Source organism: Acanthopagrus latus, chromosome 6, assembly GCF_904848185.1.
Source record: "Acanthopagrus latus isolate v.2019 chromosome 6, fAcaLat1.1, whole genome shotgun sequence".
NCBI classification, from domain to species: domain Eukaryota; kingdom Metazoa; phylum Chordata; class Actinopteri; order Spariformes; family Sparidae; genus Acanthopagrus; species Acanthopagrus latus.
In genome coordinates, this window is record NC_051044.1 from 2,792,854 (window position 1) to 2,814,542 (window position 21,689).

The 21,689-nt window shown below is 42.3% G+C and overlaps 1 protein-coding gene across 1 annotated transcript; it reads left to right on the top strand.

The window, feature by feature from the left end:
- The first annotated feature begins 4,690 nt into the window (after window positions 1-4,690).
- osgn1 (oxidative stress induced growth inhibitor 1) lies at window positions 4,691-18,350 on the top strand. The gene is made up of 8 exons (XM_037101306.1): window positions 4,691-4,882; window positions 11,334-11,397; window positions 13,075-13,211; window positions 13,308-13,499; window positions 13,948-14,039; window positions 14,595-14,794; window positions 14,900-15,243; window positions 15,446-18,350. The coding sequence occupies exons 2-8, from the start codon at window positions 11,340-11,342 to the stop codon at window positions 16,022-16,024; spliced, it is 1,602 nt and encodes a 533-aa protein (XP_036957201.1). The 5' UTR covers window positions 4,691-4,882; window positions 11,334-11,339; the 3' UTR covers window positions 16,025-18,350.
- Window positions 18,351-21,689: the final 3,339 nt, after the last annotated feature.

The window sequence follows — 21,689 nt, forward strand, 5'->3', positions numbered from 1 at the left end:
GCGCTCGGCCGTCCTGTCAGCCTCAACATGTCTGTAAATCATACGTACAGCTGCTTCACAGGCGCTCATGTTTCTCACAATGCTTCTATTATCTCACGCTGAATCCATATTCTGCTCACAGCTGGGATGGAAATGTTGTTCTGTCCATCCAAATATTTCAACGAAGAGACGAGTCGCTGTGTATTTTTTGGAGAGATGTTCTTGTGGACTTCGTTGGTCTGAGCAGCGGCTGTTCAACGACCTAATTTTGGAAACTGTCTGCGTCGACATCGTATTCATTCAGTCTTTGTAGGGTCCTGTTGTGCTGCTGCAGGTCTCAGGTCAGTGGATCCAAACAGACTGAGCTGACTCACTCTGTTCGGGTCTGCTGTGTTTTGGATCGTGTCTAATGTCACATTCAGAACATCTTGAGCTCCTCCTCGTTCATTTCAGTAGCCCCATTCACACCCACTTTTCTCTTTGAGGGGGACGGTTTGTTCCTTCATTCATCAAATAGAAGATAAATGTCCGACATTTCCACCGATAAAGCAGCGTAACAGGACCAAACAACAGTAACATGGCGGCAGGTCGTGTCTTCAGCATCTTACAACGCTTTTCCACCAAAATTAACGGGTCTACACAGATTTTTTAGACGTGGGCACACCTGCCAAAAATCATGTATTGACCAGATTCACACTTCTGACAGGCAGCCGGTCTGTGATCTCTATCTGAACCGTTACGTTTTACGTCACTGACGTCAGGTTTCACGGCACCCTTCATGTCCAAGTTCCAGTTTTTCAGGTATTTTCACAGGAAGTCGACTTTCATAGGAGTGAACGTGGCTCCAGCTCCAACTTTGGGTCCAGTAATGAAACCTCCTTGAATAGGCGACATCCCAAACTACTTCTTTATGCTGGCAACACGTCATCACTTTGCGCAGCAGAATTTAGGGTCTTATGTGTAACTGTGGAGGATAAAACCTCATCACAGCACTTTATAACAGCATCCATGAGATCATGAACAGTTAGCTGAGATGTGTTTGGATTAACAGGTGGAAACACACAGATCTCAGAGTCACGATGTGCTCCATCGTCCCTCTTTTGGCTCCTCTGCAGCTCGGTTCAGCGTGAACAAACAGCGATAATGCAGCGTCTCCGTGTGAACATGGCTGAAGACGCAGGACCAGTGAAGCGGTCGAGTGGAACTGGTCTCTCTGACGGCCAATCAAATACCTGCAAGCTCACATTCCTAATAAATGACTTTATCAGTGACACGAACGTTGTATTTCTACTGTTTAGTGTGAGGAATTATAAAATGACGGAAGCCGGAATAACGTTTTGTTTCAGATCTCCCTCATACTTTATAAAAACCAGAGAAACATCAATTTGATGCATCATATTGAACTGAAGCTCATTTACTCATTCATGAGCCTAATTCTGATGATCCAGTTTTATTTATCTGGTTTCATTTCTGACAAAATAGGCTAATTAAATATTTGCTTGTTCGATTAAACTTCACCTGAATATAAAATATATCAGTTTAAATGAGTGAATGTGTCTATAAAACATAATGTAACCTCTCAGTGTGTGTCATCATACACACTCCCCTCACACACAGCATGTGAAGGTCTTATGTGTCCTCATCACGGATTGGCTCCCTCACGCTGAGCTGTGGTGATGTCACATGATGGCCGACATGAGTGAAGAGAAAAGCGACTCAGCGGTGAGCAGGTCAGCAGAGACCAGAGCCGTGAAGACACAGGAGCTGTGACAGGTGGATCGAAGTGTCATAACAACGGTATTTAAAGACGAAGACAGAAATGTCAGCAAAAAGTGAGACGTTGGCCTGGTGATGAAAACACCCAGGAGTGATTATAATCATTATAATTCATCCTCAGGGGAAAATGGATATTGTCACAGTGAATTATCAAACAGCTGTGGAGACGTTTCTCTCAAAAACTGAATCAAAAGTCTGTTTGTGGCGCGAGAGGAAAGATCAGCGGCTCATCTGAGTCGTTGGGTTCATCGTCTGGGAACAGAGAATATCTGACATTGAGTTTGAGCAGATTTTCCAACATCTCACTGGATAATTAGAAACTTAGATGAGCTGCTAGAGCCAGAACAGAAGTCAGAGGATGCATGACAGCATGAAAATAATAACGGAAATTCATAAACCATTTGATGAAACACTTGCTGAGATATTCTCAGTTTGAACAGACGTGGCTGAGAGATGAACGTCAGAGAAAAGAAGATAAGAGAATCTTTTATTATGACACTTTTCCACCAACATTAGCGGGTCTACAAGGGTTTTTTTAACGTGTGTCAACCCACTAAACATCACACAATGACCACATTCCCACTTCCAGCAGAGAAGTCGGTGATTTTTATCTGAAGCGTCACGTTAAAAGGCAGGCTCATTGTGACAGAAGTGTCTGTAAAACAAGAGATAAATAATTTAGAGCGTCACAACCCCCGAGACATGGGAGTCGGTTTCAGCCATTTGGGCCAATAACATTTAGAAAAGCAGCATGATTGAATTATTTTAGCCCCCTTTAAGTTAGCTGGGCACTAAACCAGAAGTTAGCCGTTTCGGTCGGTGATCCGGGTGTTTTCACAGCCGGGAAGTCGACGTTTTCTTTTTGTTTTCAAAACACGACTGAGCAGCTTTCATAGGAATGAACGTGGCTCCACCTCGTCCAGTAATAAAACCTCCTTGAATAGACGACATTCCAAACTCCTTTTTTTATTTATGCACCAACACAGGATGTTGATAACACGTCATCACTTCGTGTAGCAGAATTTATCACGTTCACTCGGGTCTTAAAGCCAAGACAAGTTCATGAAAACCCATTTCTGCTGCAGAGTCACCTGATCCAGGTGTAAATGCAGAATTTACACGTTCACACTCCACAAAAAAGACTGATGTTAATGGGTTTAAGTGGAAAAGTGGTTTTCATCCCACGAGGGAGGAAATGAGCTCATTACAGCTGAAAGAGGGACGACAAAAATAGAGACCATCAATTTAAAACACTAATAAGTTAGTAGAATAATAATACATAAATATATATAACGTAAAAGAGCAGTAAGAACAATATAAACAAGACACAAATCTTTTCACCAGTTTGTTGAGGGGACTGGTTTTATACACCACTCTGCCTCTGACCATCTGAGAGAGGAAGAAAACAAGAGCTACCACTCTGTTGACATTTCCTGACACCAGCACTGCTGCACACAGACCTACTGTCAGTTCTCACTGAGTCTGTGGAAAAGTTGAAATAACTCAACACTGACATCATCGTCAGGACACATGAACTCACCTCCGGCTGCCATTTTAGAGGAGCTCATCTGTGTGACTGAACAGAACAACCTGTTTCACAGTCTGTGGGTTTCTGCTGATCGTCCAGTGATTTCTCTTTTGACATAAAATGCATTGTCTAACTGTGTTTATTCAATTATAATGAGTCTAAAGGAGCGTTACGTAGTTTTGAGGAAGGACATCAGAAGAGAAAGTTCTTCATTGTTCTGCCTAAACAAACTAAAATAATCAAACTCTCTTTGTTTCCATGACTGAATAAACAAACTGACCTTAGAGGACAACACAGATTATACTGTTTAACTTTGTTTACGTGTGGCGGACCCTGCCACCTTCCCAGCTTCAAACAGTGGTCTGGTAGCAAAAAATACATATTGATGAGTTTGTATTATTACCTCATTAGTATTATAAATATTACTACAGACTGCACCTTTTAATTTGCATTAACGAAAAGTAATCAGGTTACATTACTTTAACATTGTCATACTTGGATAAGGTTACTGCCTACATTTTCTTTTTATTATCATTATTTATCTATTTTTTACAGGTAATACAGTTTTAAGTAATTGTCTCAACAATGGTTACATTACATCACTGATAATAATGCAGTGATTGTTATAATCAGAAATAAGATTCAGAGGAGGATTACATAATGAGTACTTTTACCTGTAACAGAGTACTTTACACTTTTACTGATGTAGATTAGGATCCACTTAAAACAGTATTTTATAATTTAGTTATATTTCATTATTATATTATTATTATTGTTGTTGTTGTTGTTATTATTATTGTTATTATTATTATTATTATTATTATTATTATTATTATTATTATCATTAGAGAATAGTTTAGATTTCAGATGCCCTTTTAATTTAACTTATTTTTTATATGTATTATTAGTAGAGAATAGGGTTCTTACTGAGTCTGTGGAAGAGTTAACATTAATATTATTATTAGAGAATAGTTTTGGATTTCTTCTCTAAAACCACACAGTGCCTGTTTAACTTTTAAATGTGTAAAGTCGCTCAGAAAATTAAAATATAGTACATGAATAAAATATTTATTCTTTGTATCTTGACTGCAGACTAAAGTCAAACTGAGGTCTAGAACTCTCTTTACTTCCTGGTTCTGGTTCCTCTCCTTCTCATTGGTCAGATGTTTCTGTTACTTAACAGCAGCCACTGGTGTTACGTCATCCTCGTCCCGCGCGCTCCTCCTTCGTAGACGATCTTTGTGTTTTACGACAGCTCGGCTCGGGAGGGGGAGGGGGGACGGGGGGAGGTGGCGGAGGGGGAGGGGGGACGGGGGGAGATGGCGGAGGGGGAGGGGGGGCTCGCCGGGAGCAGGACGGCCTCTGATTGGCTGGCGGGCGGGCTGTCTGTAGCGGTATATAATGTGCGCGTGCGGCGCTGAGCGGCAGCTGGAGCTTCGAGCTGCACATGTGCGGAAGAAAAACGGATAAAAGGAAAAGAGACAAAGCGGCCAGATGAGTGAATGAGAGGCGGCAGGGAGGACACACGAGACACGCACCGAGACTCTGTCCCCGCAGGACGACCCACGGCACCGCATCCCCGCAGACACCCGCGTATCTGTGAGTTAACCTTCATCTTGTAAATCCTGCGTGAGGCGCGTGCGGGAGAAAATGCGCGAGGGGCTCTGAGATGAGTCAGTGGTGCGGTGTTAATGCCAGTTAGTGCGGGAGGTGAATGTGTGTGTGTGTGTGTGTGAACGGTGCAGCTCGGTCCGCTCACACCGAACTGATGTGACTCATTCAGTCCACCGGCCGAACCGGCGGGGAGGGAGAGAGGGGAGGGTCGGCCCCGCACGCCGAGTGACAGACACCCTGCGGGACTCAGCCCGCCCGGCGTCTGCGTGACTGCGGGCGGGCTGGAACAAGAACTCAGACAGTCTGCTGCAGTAAAAGTAGCGGCACTACACTGCAGAGTACTCCAGTACAAGTACAAGTACTGCAGTCTGACGTTACATCAGCACCACTCTCACTGCATTATGTAATCCTCCTCTGAATCATATGGCCGATCATAATGACGTATGCATTCGTGTCAGTGATGTAATGCAACTGGAGCTGAGACAGTTACAGTTTTAATGAGGCCTGGAAGAAGTTGTCAGATGTGTAACTGCAGTAAAAGTAGCGTTACTGCAGTGTAAAGTAATCTGCTACATGTAAAAGTACTGCATTCTACTCATCACAGTACTCTTTATGTAACCCCTCTCTGATCAATGTGTCTGATTATGATAACTGATGTATTTAATGTCAGTGATGTCATGTACACAAAGTCAAAGTGATGTAAATACTTCAGGATCACCTCCGTACCAAACTTAGTGGTAGTAGGATTTAAAATATTACTGAGGTCATCTTTGCCCAAACGTACGTAATGCACCTTTAACCTGGTGACTGTGTGACTTATATTCAGATATTTAAATGTAGTAAAAGTAGCATTACTACAGTGTAAAGTACTCTAAAGTACTGCATCCTGCAGTATCAGCACCACAGTATATTACTCACACATTACAGTAATCATTATGTAACCCTCCTCTGTGTGTGTGTGTGTGTGTGTGTGTGTGTGTGTGTCTGTGTGTGTGTGTTAGGGGTTAATCAATACGGCTTCTTCAGAGCCGATACAGTTTATTAGAAATCAATCAAACTGATATTTAGGATCGATATTCATTCTACTCAAGAAACTGCTCTGAAGTACAACATCATTTGAGTATTTACATTTCCTGCTGGTTTTTACTTCCTGATACATTTAGTAATCAGTTATTTGCAGATTACTGGGTGTCTATTGGCTGTTACTGATCAGTAGAGTTGGTTGAGTTATTGATCAGATATCAGGCAGTGACCTCACCCAGGTATCACAGTGTTAAAGTAACTTGATTACTAGTTTTGGGGATGAAATTAAAACTCAGAATCTGAATATTTACATTTATTTGATTAGGATTTCTGTCTCGATTAATAAATGATATGAATGATCGATTACTCACAAACAGTTTGAGTTGATATTAAGATTAAAAGTTGAGACATTTTTTGATTCCAGTGTCTTAAAAAGTGAATATTTCCTGTTTCTCTGCTCCTCTGTGACAGTGAACTGAGACATTTGAAGACGTCGTTTCAGGAGATTTTTTTATCATTCAATCAGATTTTGTTCTGATCGATTAATCGAGAACGTCCCACCACGCTCGTGTTTATCAGGTGTCAGTTTTCAGCTCTCGTCTGAGGCCTCAGACGGCTGCAGGCGTGTTTTCCGTTCAGCGGGCCGATTATTAAAATCTCATTAGCCGTCTGGTCGCTGCAGATGGCAGATGGGCCGCCGGCCTCGGTTCAGGTGCCATATGGAGCATTTCTGAAGCGTCGCCGGTCGTTAGAGAGACGGAGTCAGAGCGGCGATACGGTGCCTGGTGTAGGAAGACGAGCAGGGATCTCTGCTTCCTTTCAGAATCGTAGAGGTCAGATGGAAGCTAAGAGTCAGCAGAAGAGGGAGGGAGGTCAGCAAGCACCTGCACATGATCCGTACAGTTCTTTACTTAATGTGAATTAATATGATGCAGGTAAAAGTTATTCTTCATTTAAGAGCTCGTGCAAGAAGGAATTGAGATTAAAATCAAAATGTGTGTGATGAAGACCCGACCACAAAACACCGTCATCACACTGTCAGTTTGTTTTTAGAGAGTTAATACAAAGATGCTGTGAAAACTTCAGTTTGAAACACAAAGTTACACAATGTTGATGTTTGAGTGACAAACCCAAAATATTATTCTTCTTTTATAAACCCGAGAGAAAGTAACCGACAGAAAATATGTTTGTAGGTTGATCTTTCTTCATCGGTCGTCAGGAGAAATATTAATATTGTGTTAATAATCCAGTAAAGATGTTCTGCAGCGTGTATCTTTAGTTTTTTTTTAGTTCATCTGGTCTAATTGTTCTTTGTGTACCTTTTTTTTAACACATTCCACTCTTATTCTGAGTTATTTACCTCCCAAGAAACAGACGAAACTCACAGTAAATGAAGTTAATCTGTGAATTAATCTGGCTGCACTAACCGTGCAGTTAAAATCTGACATGGCGGCAGCGTCGCTGTCGACACGCCCAGCAGGTATTTATGAAAAGATATTTTACATTTGCAAACATCAGGCGCCTTGAAACGAGTCTGAGAGTCTTTATCTGTTCTCTTTGACTGTGCATGAAATGTGAGCGAGAGGAATCTGATCGGCAGATTTAAAACAAGACGCACATCATCATCATCACAAGAAGCCAAAACATAAAGAGTGTTTGTGATTGTTGCTGATGATTGAGGCTTACATAACAAAGTCAACTGATTGCACTCAGCACAGTCGTGCACGGAAGAAATGCTGCGTCACGTCGTTAATAAGTTCATCGTGTGTTTCTGCGGTTGAAACGTCGCTGACGGTTGACGAGGGCTGCTGCTGCTCGATCCTTCAGGTGTGTTGATGCAGCTAATAAACCGCGGATCGTTGTTTTGGGGTATAAAATCACGTTGCATCATCACGTCTGAGGAGACGAACCTGTCCGACGGCTCGATGGCAGCCAGATGTGCTGTCATTTGATCAGGCTGAGAAAATACCAGAGGACCTGCCAGGTGAGGCAGTGTCAACAACCAGAGAGCAGGTGACAGTAAACACAGGACGATTCAAAACTTAATTACATCTGTTCAGTTTAAAGACGCCGGAGCTCAGCTGAGGTTTTATTAGGAGCTGTTGGTACGTTTTTAAAGCGTCAAACAATAAAAAAATCTGAACATATTTTCCCCTCTGACGTCAGCAGATATTTGAGATTTACTTTCTCCTTTCCCTGCAGTCTCGCCCTGCAGGTTGTCCGATTCACAATCTGCAAACCTAAAAAACATCTGGCTCACCAGTTTTACCCCAACATGTCGTGAGCTCGATTCCCTTTTTTTCTTTTTCGTCCTGCTGCCAGAAGAAACACCGTTTACAGTAAACGCTGTCTCAGCTTTGAGAACGCTTCCAGGAACTGTTTCCAGTAAACGAGGAGGAAAATTAGACGACAGTGAGTGTTTGACTTCCAGCCTGTGTTTGATTCAAAACAAAGTGGCTAAATTACATTGTTTTTTTAAAAAAGATCAACTGGAGGAAAATAATCTGGCGACGGAATCACACCAGCCGAGACGCCACACCGCTGTGTCATCGAGGTCACGACACGAGAGAAGTGAAACAGACGAACATCACAGCCGGATGTTCGTTCATGTCAGCGGACGGCGTTTCTAAACTAACATCAGCTGATAGTCGGATCCTTTTTCTAAAACCACATGACTCCAGAATATCTTCAGACTTTAGATTAGACTGATAATTTAGATCCACCCAGTAACACTTAATCTTAATTACATTACAGTTCTTAACGCGACTCTTAAAATGATTGTAAACAGGAACGAAGGTGCAGATGAACGTTTGTCCTCGTTTAATTCGCAGCAAACACACAAGAAATTGCAATAATTTAAAGTCTGAGAAACTCAAATGAATGTATAAGTAATAAGTATTATTGGGGTATAACAGATACATATAGACACACTACAATTCAGCAACACTGGTGAACATTTTTGGCACATGTGCGACCAGAACAGTTCAGCATCCTGGAGCCTCAAACTGACAACCTGCACAAAAAAAACAAAAACAAACAGTGAACACACACGTTACACATTTGCAATGATGTAAATGACATGTAAATTCATCCTCGGGTTGAAAATCTGATTGTAGATCAGTCTATAAAGCTTTGGTACTGACGATATCACATCGTTTTAAACACGAGGGGTCTAAAAAAAAAGTATTCAAGCGACAAAACTACTAAAAAAACTTCTTCTGTGGTTGTTTGAACTACAGTACATTTCTCCAGGACCACACACACACACACACACACACACACACACACACACACACACACACACACACACACACACACACACACACACACACACACACTCCAGGGCTGCACAATATGTCGTTTCCACATCTCACATGTGTAACATCTCAGTGCAATGCAAGTATCAAACACATCCTGCACACACTTTCAATAATCAATCTACAGGCTTCTGTCTGACGTCACATCGTTAACTCAGAATTAAAGATTCATTCTGATTTGATTATTTTCCAATTGGAGCTTTTCAAGTTATCTGAAAATGTCTGCACTTGTTCATGTTTGCAGAAAACCGGAATATTATGATGTCAGTTATTTCTGAGAAGGTGCAGCCTGAGCACACACACACACACACACACACACTGCTTTTAACTTGCGAGTGTGTGTGTGTGTGCGTGTGTTAAACACAAAGAACAATGGGCTCCTCTCACTCGGATCACTTCGGTTCTGTACTGTAAATCGGGGGTGAGTCACCTTTTCTTGGCCGACTCGCAGCTCTCGACATGTGTCGGCCAAAAAAACAGAAGGAAAAACTTTTATCCGGTCATGTCAGGACCACGAGGAGAAATGGGCCAGTAGGGCTGCACATAGTCATGTACACTGTGTGTGTGTGTGTGTGTGTGTGTGTGTGTGTGTGTGTGTGTGTGTGTGGGCTCTCCAGTCAACCCTTGAATCACACTCGGGTCTGGGCCCAGCGCCAGCTCCGGCCTGGCCTTATGTAACCTCCCTTTATCTCCCAACTTCTCTTTTTTTTCCCTCGTTCTGAATCTTTCGTTCCGTTTTTTTTTCTTTCTTTTTTACTCCCTCGTCCTCCTCGTCCTCCTCCGCGTCTCTGCTCTGTTACCCATGACTCGCCTTTCTGCCCGATAAGCATGACGCAGCAGATTTTAAAGCAGCTGACACCCACCCTTACACACCACCGCCCCTCTCTGCTGTGTGTGTGTGTGTGTGTGTGTGTGTGTGAGGTCATCGACGACATCATGATCCATATTCTGTTTCACTCCTTCTTGCCGGACCTCTCCCCGCCGCCCGGACTCCTCCCACAACCTGTCACATCCAGCTGGGTTTGACTGTGCTGGAGGCAGACAGACAGAGAGAGTTTGTGTCGGAGCCGGAGAAACTGAACAATGAGCTTTAAGTGGAAACTCACCAGCGTCGCACGAGACAATTTAAAGAATGTAAAGATGTCACAGCTACAGTGAGCCCGGTCCACTTCGTCGTTGGTGCTGGGTGCCAGTTCTGAATCCTTTTTGATTAAATACTTCTTCACTTTAGTCTATAAAAGTCTAAAAAACTTCCCCACAGTCTTTCCTCCAGCAGACGTGCAGACACTCGCTGCAGGTTCAGCCGAGCGTTCCCTCCGGCGGCTGATCCTCTCTGATACACGGACGGGTTTTTAATTGGTACCTTGAGGAGGTGTTCTTGACTGTGCACATGCCTGCTGTGGTGACATATGATCTGTCTGACTGCTGCCAGCGTGCCCTTGAGCTGTAAGCATCCTGCGATAAGATTTCCCCGGCTTGTATAAATCCTGTGAGAGTCCGTGAGTCACGTTCAGAGTCTTGATAGTGGAGGGTTGAAATTCAGGGTTTTAAACATATTTATCGTCTAAACAGTTAGGAAAAAAAATGCTAATTGTTGTTGCACATGAGGCCAATTATCACAGTAACAGTTATTAGTTTTATCTCCTTCTTTCATCTCTGTTGATTTTAGACACACGCACACTTCATATGTGGTTTTCAAGTTTGTGTGTCAAGCAGCTATAGCTGGCTGTCATTGTTTGGTTGCCATGTTAAACTATGTGACAGACAGAGGAAGTGTGTGTGTGTGTGCGTGCGTGTGTGTGTGTGTGTGCGCGCGCGCGTGTGTGTGTGTGTGTGCGTGTGTGTGTGCGTGTGTGTGTGTGTGTCAGAGGTCAGTGGAAATGTACTGACCAGCCATTGTGACTGCTGACGTTGTGAATGATTAACCAACCAAATCACTTTCACTCTACTTTCTCCATCTTAGATAACAGTAATGATGATGCTGCAGTTGGGATACTGACAGTAATAATAATAATAATAATAAAAATACTACTACTACTACTAATAATAAGGATAATAATGATAATAATAATAATAGCCTTGTTTTTCTCTCCAAGGTCAAAATGGATCTTCATGATAAAGAAATTCTCTCTGGGGAGATTTTGCCTGTGGTGATCATCGGTAAGAACACACACACAAACACACACAAACACACACAAACACACAATTGCATTTTGTCGTTTCAACAAAAGGAGAAGCAGCCAGATTTTTTGCTCATGTCACGATCACCTGAAACACGACAATCGTCTTTGTGCCATTTTTTGTTTCCCACCTTCTCAGAAGACACCTGAACGCAGCAGTAAACCCACAGCTGTTCACATTGTTCCAGCTCTCAGCTTTATTACCACGTCAACTCCACACACTCTACACACTGGACTGTGAGAAGACAGTTGGAAGTTAGAGAATGAGTGTTTCTAGGATATTTGCCAAAATGTGCTGAAGAAGAAGCTGCACAGGAGTTTGTTTTCTCAGCTGTGAGAAGAATGATGATGTTACAGTCTTCAACCATGAAACCTCAGGACGTGTTTACATCAGCCACAGCAGGATGTGGGGAAGGCAGTGTTGTGATATGAAGAGCATTCACCATGTTTGTTTATTAGAAGAGTGTGTTGACACTGAAAACTCAACGATACACACTGCAGCAGTCGGGTTTACAGCTGCAACAAAGAACTTATTAGTTTTGATCTTTGATTTGTCCATTTGTGTCATATTCTTAAAAGCAAAACAGTAAAAAAATCTCTTATTACAGCTTCTTAAAAGTGAATATTTAATGGTTTGTTTAGTTTGTGGACAAAACAAGACATTTGAGGGCGTCAGCTTCGATCTTCGGGGAACAATGATGGACATTTATCACATTTTTATAACATTTAATAGCAGCGGTCGACCAACACGTGGCCTTTTCAGGGCAGATAATGATTATAAGAAGTCAAGCAGATCAATAACTGATATTTGGAATTGTTAATAGCTGTCAGAAGTACAATTTTGAGGTGCTTTACATGACATTTTCCTTTCCACTACATTTATTTGATCAATTTAATGACTAGTGACTGCTTTGCAGGTTCAGATTATTCTCCTGTTTAAAGGTTATTATTTAATATTATGAGCAAACAATAATCAGTTAGAAATGTAATTGATGCTTAAAAATGCTGAATATCTGCCCTGATGTTCGTCCGGGCCGATAATCAGTCTGTCCCTGTTTTATAGATCAGAAACTGATCGATTTACCAGGATGAATATGAAAGTAATCACTAGCTGCAGCCCTGGTTGTCTCACCAGTTTATGAATGATGGTTTATTTCTTTACAAACAGTCTTTAAATGAATTTAATTAGTTTGCTTCTTTGTTCCAAAATCAGTGTTTGGTCTGTGTGCTGTGAGATCAGGATCTGTTCTGTGGTAAAACCTTCACTTCCTAAAAGGCACTAATAGTGAAATTGTCGAGTCATCGTGAGCCGCTTTGCCTTTGGCCTCGGCTCAAAGTGCTGATGTCATCGGTTTGGCTCGTCGTGCAGGTTGATATGAAGCAGTCGAACTTGCCGAGTCATGCTGCAGCTGCACGTTGACTTTTATAGCGCAGCTCCTCGGTGACGATCGTGGTTTTTACTGCTTGTTTTCTGCCTGCGAAACAACAAACTGACCTCCTGATCGCTGCAGCTGTAGCCGTAGCAACAAGGCGATATGCAAATCACACAGCGGCCACGAGCCAATCACATCGCTCGGCTACAACAACCTGACACTTCAACAGGATTCACCCACCTCTCTCTCTCTCTCTCTCTCTCTCTCTCTCTGTGTTTCCTCAGGTAACGGCCCCTCAGGCATCTGTCTGTCATACCTGCTGTCAGGTTACACCCCCTACCTGTCACCTGGGGCGTCTCACCCTAACCCCCTGCTGAACAGCAAGCTGAGAGAGCAGCCTCACCTGTCGCTGCTGGAGCAGGTAACTCACCCACACAAGCACATGAACAGTAAGTGAAGCCTCATCAGCTCAAAGAAAGTCCTGACGGCGTCTCTCCGCCTCACGTTCTGTCTCCAGGATCTGGAGTATCTGTGCGAGGGGTTGGAGGGCCGATCGTCCAATCCCGTGGCCGTGCTCTTTGATTCGCTGCTGCTCCCCGACAGTGACTTCGGATTGGACCACACGTCTCCGCTGGAGTGGCGGTACGAGGCGGAGCGCGCCATCCCTCACCTGGTGCTGGGGAAGGGTCCACCTGGAGGAGCCTGGCATGTACGCACATACAATTACTGACTGATTATCAATTATATTGATATCGTCTTTAGATGCTGCAGGTCTCATTACTGACCACCGTGTCGATTTGAGCAGTATTAACCCACATGCTCACTGAACAGGGATAATAAAAACAGTTGGACTAAAGATTATCCTTTTTTAATTGGCTGTAATATCTTAAAGTATTATATACTTAAAGTGTCCAGACAAACAAACACTTAGTACACAACAGGATCTGTTTCACCTGGCAGACGCCGTGCTGATGTATGCAAACAAGCTTTGTTCCGTTTGTCAGCTGCTTATTTGCACACAGACGAGACGATCACATGATACGAGACAAACACGACTGCAGCGCGACATCTGACGAGAGTTCAATTCAGTCTAACACTGAAACACAGTTGATCAATCCAGCTGAGTGATTTAGATGTTGTGTGTGTGTTACTCTCAGGCTATGGAGGGCTCCATGCTAACTCTCAGCCTCGCTAACTGGATGGAGCTGCCCGGCCTCAAACTGAAGGACTGGATGAGAGAGAAACGCAGGTACAGTGAGCAACAAGCACTCGCTATTTGTTTCAACCTTTTGTCTGCTGGTTACTGTATGGTCAGCTGATCAACAACACTAGTCAGCTGATTGTGTTTGTAACTAGTAAAACCTTAATAAATTTAGTTACAAACCTGCACCAAGTTCTTACCTGTCACCCTGAGCAAAGTGCTGCGAGCTAGCTGACAATGTGGACACAAAAGTTACGTAAACAAACTCAAAACTAGTTTATTCACTTCCAACCTGAACCAGGTTGTTAACAAAGCTTGTGCACTGATACTTAAAACAACGTTATTCTGTCAAACAAGAACTAATATCACTATTCTAAAACAACTTTAACGTTGGCTCATGTTAAAGTGACTTCAGGGCCACAGAGACGAGGATGTGTGTCCAGGTGATACTCCTCCATAATTTGTTTATCAAATGAGTCCAGCCAAACTGATCCTCACTCACTTCACATACAATGACAATTTGTTCTTCTTCTCCATTCTTTTGTTCCTGTTAAATTATAGTGAATATGACAAACAAACATTTTCGTCGTTTCGCTATTACAGGAATGTACGAAACGACCGGGCCACACCAGCAGAGATCGCCTCCTACTATCAACACTACGTTTCCCAGATGTCCCTGGAGCAGAGCTTCGCCTGTGGAACCACCGTCACCTCAGTGACCCGACAGCCTGCCAGCCCGGACGGGTCGCCGCCCTGCTGGAGAGTGACGGGCCTGCAGCGTAGAGAGGGAGAAGAGCTGGCAGGTGCAGTGGATAAAACTCTGATTTACTCTGATCAGTGTTAAAGTGCATTGTTTGAAAATCAGAACGCTTCCTCATTCTCACCTCCTGCTTCCTTCCTCTTTCTAGATGGTTCCTCTGTTTCGGAGGAGGTGCCTTTCTCTCTTCTGGCCCACAACGTGGTGTTGGCAACGGGGACCCACGACATCCCGGCCAGGCTCGGCGTGGAGGGCGAGTCCCTGCCCTTCGTCTGCCACTCGTTCTGGGAGCTGGAGGCGGCCATCTCTCGCGGCGAGCTCGACCAGTCATCAGACCCCGTGCTGGTGGTGGGGGCGGGGCTCACGGCGGCAGATGCGGTTCTGGCGGCCCACCATCTCAACACACCCGTCTACCACGCCTTCAGACGCTCTGTCACCGACCCCGGCCTCATCTTCAACCAGCTGCCCAAGCTGCTGTACCCCGAGTACCACAAGGTGAGCAGAGGAGAGAGTGACGCCTGAAGCTGCTGATAGATCAAAGATGTATCAGGTTTTCAATGTTTGCAGCAGAATTTAAGGAAAGACGAACTTACTTGTCTTTATACAACCTTGAGTGAGGCCACATGCTTGATAAGCCACATATTTATTTAAGGATCAATCAGTTAATCTCCGCTGCTGTTTCCTGTCCTGCCTCCAGGTTCACCAGATGATGACTCAGCAGCAGCAGCGGCCGAGCGCTCCAGCACCGGACCAGGCTCAGAACCTCAACGACAACTCCACCTCGTCCTCTTCTTCCCCGTCCCCGTCCTCCTACACAGGTTACCTGAGCTTCCCACGCCACCGGGTCGTGGCGTTCCGGCCCGACAGGAAGTGTATCCTGGAGTCAGAGTCCGGCCAGCGGACGGTGGTCCAGGTCTCCAAGGCGCTTGTTCTAATCGGCGCTCATCCCAATCTCTCCTTTCTGGAGGACAACGGTCGTCCACTTGGCATCTACCAAAACGAGACCATCACCTGCCGGAGGAACCCGATTGAGGTCGACCCGTTCACGAACAGCGTGGTCGCGGCGGACGGGCCGGGCATGTACGCCATGGGGCCATTAGTGGGCGAGAACTTTGTCAGGTTCCTGAAGGGAGGAGCGCTGGCTATCGCGAGCAACATAGCCAAGAAACAGAGGGAGGAGAGCGGAAGAGAGGAAGGGGATTTCACCATTGACAGGGTAATGGAGAGATGGGCGGACAGACAGGCACGAGCAGGCGTTTGTGTTCTGGATTCGTAGCAGGTTTTTCCTGGGAGTGGGACTGAAGCAAACTCCAATCTGATCCAAGCTATGGATCCAGACAAAACAGGAACTGCTGCAATCAAAAGCCTTAGGCCATCCAGAATTCACAGAGTAGGGAAATCAAACGCGCTGCTATGCCCGGACTTGCACTGGTTTGAATGCGCCTGATATCTTCTGAGATCTGCTGCAGATCTGAGGTGTCACGCGGCTCGATGTCGACGGCCGTGTTGGCGAAAATCCTGCAGAAATACAGGTCGGTCATATGTAAGTTGGAGTGATGGAGGGAGAATGAGGAAGGTGCTGTGATGGAGGAGAGGTGGGTGTGTTTGGGTCATCCTCCATCTTATTTCAAAGGTCCTGATGTACATGTTTACCGACTGGAAGCTGTTTCTGGATGCAGTAACGACTTTGCGTTGTGACGTTTCACCTGGAGCTTCTCGTCGCCGCCCCCTGGTGGCCAAACGATGCAACTGCGAAACTATTCAAAAATGACCTCAAACATATTATCTTCCACATATTTGGCATTATCTGTAAGGCAGTTTATAATAATGTGCTGGTGACACTTATGTCTGTTATAAGTTTAAATCATTATATTGGTTTGAGGTTTTAGTGTATGACGGGCAACAGGCAAGTTCCAAGTTTTTGCTAAATACTGTGTTTCCAAATGACAACCCTGATTCCGAAACAGATTGGACGCTGTGTAAAACGGGTGTGAAAACAGAAAGCAAATATTAAATACAGTTTAACAAAGTGTTTTTTGAGCATATGTGGTAATATGCTTTATACCAGGGCGGCCCAAAGTGTGGCCCGTGGGTCAAAGATGGCCCTTCAGATGTTTCTAGTAAAAAGAAAATAAGAAAGGAAAGAAAACTGTGATAAAGATAACTATTGTTTATTTTTTAATTGGGTAAAAATGCTCTTTAAATATGTAGGATCTCTATGTAATACTTGTTTTTCATAATCTGAGCACGATGGGCAGAGTGACTTTCTACAAGACGTCACTAAATTACGGCAACTTGGTATCGTAGATCTACGAAAAGCCCTGCGAGTAAGAATATAATTAACCAAGAAAGATTTACCCGACAACAAATGATCACGTTCTGTTTTATTTATGTCCAACACAGCATCACAACTCTTCTTGGAATCAGAGTTGCACTTTATAAACGTGCTTCGAATCTCAGCTCACATCTGGCTCCAGTTATTTACACTCAACAGTTGAAGGTTGAAGAGGTGATCCTCATCACTCAGAGCGCCCTGATCACTACAGTAACTAAACATGACCAAAAAAAAAAGAAAATGAGCCACGTTGCCTCGGCCTCGCACTTTCCAACAGTGTACGAAGAGCGTAATTAACATGTTTCTGTTGTTAAAGATGTTTTTACCGTGTGCGGTCTTCTGCTACATGTTACAACACTACACTGTCACTGTTGCTGTTTCCACAAAACACACAACTAGTTGTCAGTTGTCATGTCATTTTCTACTGATTTATATTTTGGGTTTGTGACTCTATGGTGCTTTTATTTTTCTATGTTAATGAGACTTTTAGTCACTTCACAGCAACTGTACCTACCTGACATCTTTGTAAATCTTTGTGATTGTGAAAAGATTTTATACGTAACAAAAACAAAAAACAGAGAAACTTGTATATTTGTTTTTTCTGGAATTCCTCTCACTGAAAATGTTTAATTTGCTGCTTTTTGTAACATCAGAAATATTAACATTGAATGAATGAAGAGATACTCAGCACTGGTTTGTTCTTATTTCCACATGAATCCACCACGTCTGTAAGAATAATAAGGAAAAACTGAATTTTGTCTTGTGGTTTAACAGAATAATTCACTTGACATCACATTGATTTCAGCTGTAATAAAGATATTCTCATTATAGTTCATTGTTATTATCAGAGAGGACTGTGAAAACAACCATATTTTAGAGGGAAAACAAGAAAATCCGTTAAAAAAAAGACCAATCAGTGATCTAAATTGATGTCCACCATGTTTTTCTAAAGATTAACACGTTTTTGCCTTTTTATTCTGTAATAACATTTGACACCTGCTGCCTGGATGCTGACAGCGAGCTTTAATCTTGCCTTGAGACACTTTATTCACAGCAATACATTTTGTTTTATGTGAAACAAACGCCTCCATCTGAATGTCTCTCTTTTGTTTTAAAAACATGTCGTTCATAGCTGTTTTCATCCTGTTTGTATTACTGAGGTGATTCATGTGTCCAATAAGTTTCCATCTGTATTGGCAGTAAAATCTGTATTTTCCATATTCATTTTTCTGTGGGTTTCTATTAAAAGGCAGTTTTTCATCAAACATATTATGTCGTGTTTCTCTCTCTCACCTTGTTACATTATGAGAAGTCTTGGGCCACATACAACATGGGGAGCGATTGTAAAGTTGTGCGTGCTAAAATAAACAGCAACTTTTTGCCACATTTAGCAACAAAACATGTTTAAAAAATGTTTAAAAAATGTTAAATCTAAATATAAATGTTGAAATTTGAATATAAATATTAAATTTAGATACAAATGCCAAATGTTAAATCTAAATGTAAAATCTAAATGTTAAATCTATATATATTATATATATCTATATATTAACATTAATTAAAACGCCTGATAAACTGATAGTTTTCTTTGATTTTTTTGCTAATGAATTACGTTGTTTGTTTTTTTAATCCGGACTAGAATGACATCATAATGTCGGGACCCCCCCCCAGTCTCGACCACTTTGGACTATCCCATCTTACTGCGCATGTGCAGAAATGATTGCGCGAACACTAGCGAAACAAAGCGCGGAAATCAAGCAAAGAGGTGCAGGTAGACGGAGGAAAATGGAAAGTTTGTGGCAAAACTATGGAAGGTGACAAATTGTTTTACATTACGAAACAGCAGTAAGAAACATGCGCTGCTTGTGTTAGCACTAGCAATGCTAACAGCGTCAGCCCAGCTAACGTTAGCAGGACGGCAGCCCCCCCTCCCCCGCGCATGCGCAGCGCATGCTCTTACCTGGTCAGCTAAGTTCACACCCAAACTGTAAACAGTGGTGGAGAACAGACAACAACAACAAACCAACAAATGTAATCTGAGTCTCTCAGAGATCCCACATTGATTTTAAACTACTCCACCCTCAATTTAAGCTTGTGTGCTTGAAGATTTGTGCTTGAAAAAGGTTGTGAATAATTTATTTTCAGATCAATTTTGTGTCTCTCTGCTTCTGGAGGCTTAGATTATGCTGGATAAACTGTGAGGAGCCATTTTATCTTATTTCAAAGTTTAAAGTGTTTCAGTTTGTCCTGTAAGAGCTTCAGGGACTTCTGCAGCTCGACTTTAAGATCCTGTGCAGCGTCATCGATGGGTCTGAATCTGTGGTTGTTGTGTGTTTTTGAGTCTCTGCACCTTGCTGAAGGACATTTAGGCAAGATACTGAACTTCGAAACAGCGACCTTTAGATAACAAGTCGCTGGCTCTTCCCCTGAGCTCCAGCCACACAGCACACAGGCATTAAACATGTGTGAAACTTCCACAGCTAAGAAATTTAAATGGGGGAAAATGATTAAAGGCATTTTTCTTTGATATTCAAACATTATTTCTCTTTGTAAGAATTCAAAATCCATATTTAAAGCACACACACACACCACATTCTTATTTTGTCCCTATTGTCACTTGCTGCCTCTGACCAGCAGGTGTCACTGTTGTCATACAGGTAATACAGCACTCAGCTCTGAGTCTCACTTTGGACTCACATTTCCTAAAAGACTGCCTACATACTGTACTCTCTAACTCTCTGAGGTTAAACTAGTCCCATTAAGATTATTTTTATTGTCTGGTGCAGATGTGACCAACTTGCTCAGATTGTTTTTTTCATAATAACAAACAGTATGTTAGCAAAAACTAAATCGCCTTGAAAATACTCAGGCGACCAGATATAAGAACACATGGCTCAAACAAATACAGTTTAAGACCTTGAGAGTAAAACTTACAAAGTACTCTGATGGTTAATTATCTTTGTTTTCATATTGTAAAGTCATGTTTCTTCCTCTGTTGCTGCACTTTGTTCAGATCAGTGGGAGAAAAACTCACTTACTGAAGTAAAATAATCGATAGTACAGCTTACATGCACTCTGATCCAAGTAAAGATCCTGCCCTCATCAGTGAAGATCAAACCTGTGAGAGTAAAAAGACTCAAATTACAGAAAGTATTCGTCATGCAGAATGATCCATCTCAGAATGATATGTAGTAAATGACCAGATTACAGTTATTGATGCACTTTAATCCATAATGACATCATTATCTATTTGTCAGCAATATTTTAAATCTGAATCAAATGAATGTAGTTGAGTTCAATATTCTCCTCACAGATGTAGGGTAGCAGTATAAAGTAGTGTTCAGTAGAAATACTCAAAACCTCAATTTTCTTCAGGACAGTTCAGTACATTTTAACTCCACCACTGTTGAGCAGGTTATTAATATTTGAGCCTCATCTTCTGAAAGACAAACCTGAGATCAGAGGGATAAATAAGCCACATTAAAACACAGAATCAGGTGACATGTTCAGGATTTAATGCCTTTTGCAGTCTGTTTCATTTTTACGGTTCATTCATGGTGAAGAGGAAAATACATTCTGTGTGTTTACAGACTTGATGCCAGAAATATTAACTCACCTGTAAACAAAGACGAGATGATAAATGACATAAATTGACCTTTTATTATTTATCTTGTATTTTAAAACCTTCGAACTGCATTTCTTCTTCTTCTTCATCTGTGTTGAACTCACTGCTGAACCAGATCCCAGTTCAGGAACAGATTTATTGTTGGATCATGTTTTATAACTGTTATAGGATTCTGGATGAAGACTGATGCTGTGATGCTTCCTGTGATTCAGCAAAACACACACACACACACACACGCACACACACACACACACACACACACACACACACACGCACACACACACACACACACTGTGGCATGCTGGTTGCCATGGTAATCAGACTGGTAGGCCGGCTGCTGCAGCTGTGACTCAGCTTGTTGCCGGGTGAATCAGCAAAATACACAAAGTGTGTATGTTTTGTGATTATTGTTTATTATGTGCTGGTTGCTATAGAACAGAGTCGTGCCTATGTTTGCACTGAATAACTGATAAAGTGCATGTATATTATATATATATATATATATATATATATATATATATATATATATATATATATATATATATATATATATATATATATATATATATATATATATGTATATATATATATATATATATATGTATATGTGGCAAAAATGCTAATTTCCCCACTGTGGGTTTAATAAATGAATATATAATTAAACAACCAAACTCAAAGTCTCAGCGCTGTTCAGATACAATCAGCTGGTTGAAGTTCAAAACCTCTTATAGAGATAAAATCCCACATTATGTCAATTTTGATTTAAATGTCCACCAAATTTTGTTACTCATCTGACATTTTCTAACTTTGTGGGTAGTTTTTGCCCCTCTCTGACGCTGGAGGACAGTTTTTGATTATGTGTGGCTTAAAAGCACAACAAAATCTCAGAGTTTGCTTAAATATTCGAATATGACAAATAAATAAAGTGGAACACAGTTGTTTGTTCTCCTGAAAAGTGATAGAAGAAGCTGTCTGAGATTT

Excerpts from the sequence above, each read along its gene's own strand:
- osgn1 (XM_037101306.1), top strand. The coding sequence starts at position 11,340 with ATGGATCTTCATGATAAAGAAATTCTCTCTGGGGAGATTTTGCCTGTG. Across the intron at positions 14,040-14,594 it reads TGGATGAGAGAGAAACGCAG|GAATGTACGAAACGACCGGG; the intron begins GTACAGTGAGCA and ends TCGCTATTACAG. Across the intron at positions 14,795-14,899 it reads AGAGGGAGAAGAGCTGGCAG|ATGGTTCCTCTGTTTCGGAG; the intron begins GTGCAGTGGATA and ends TCCTCTTTCTAG.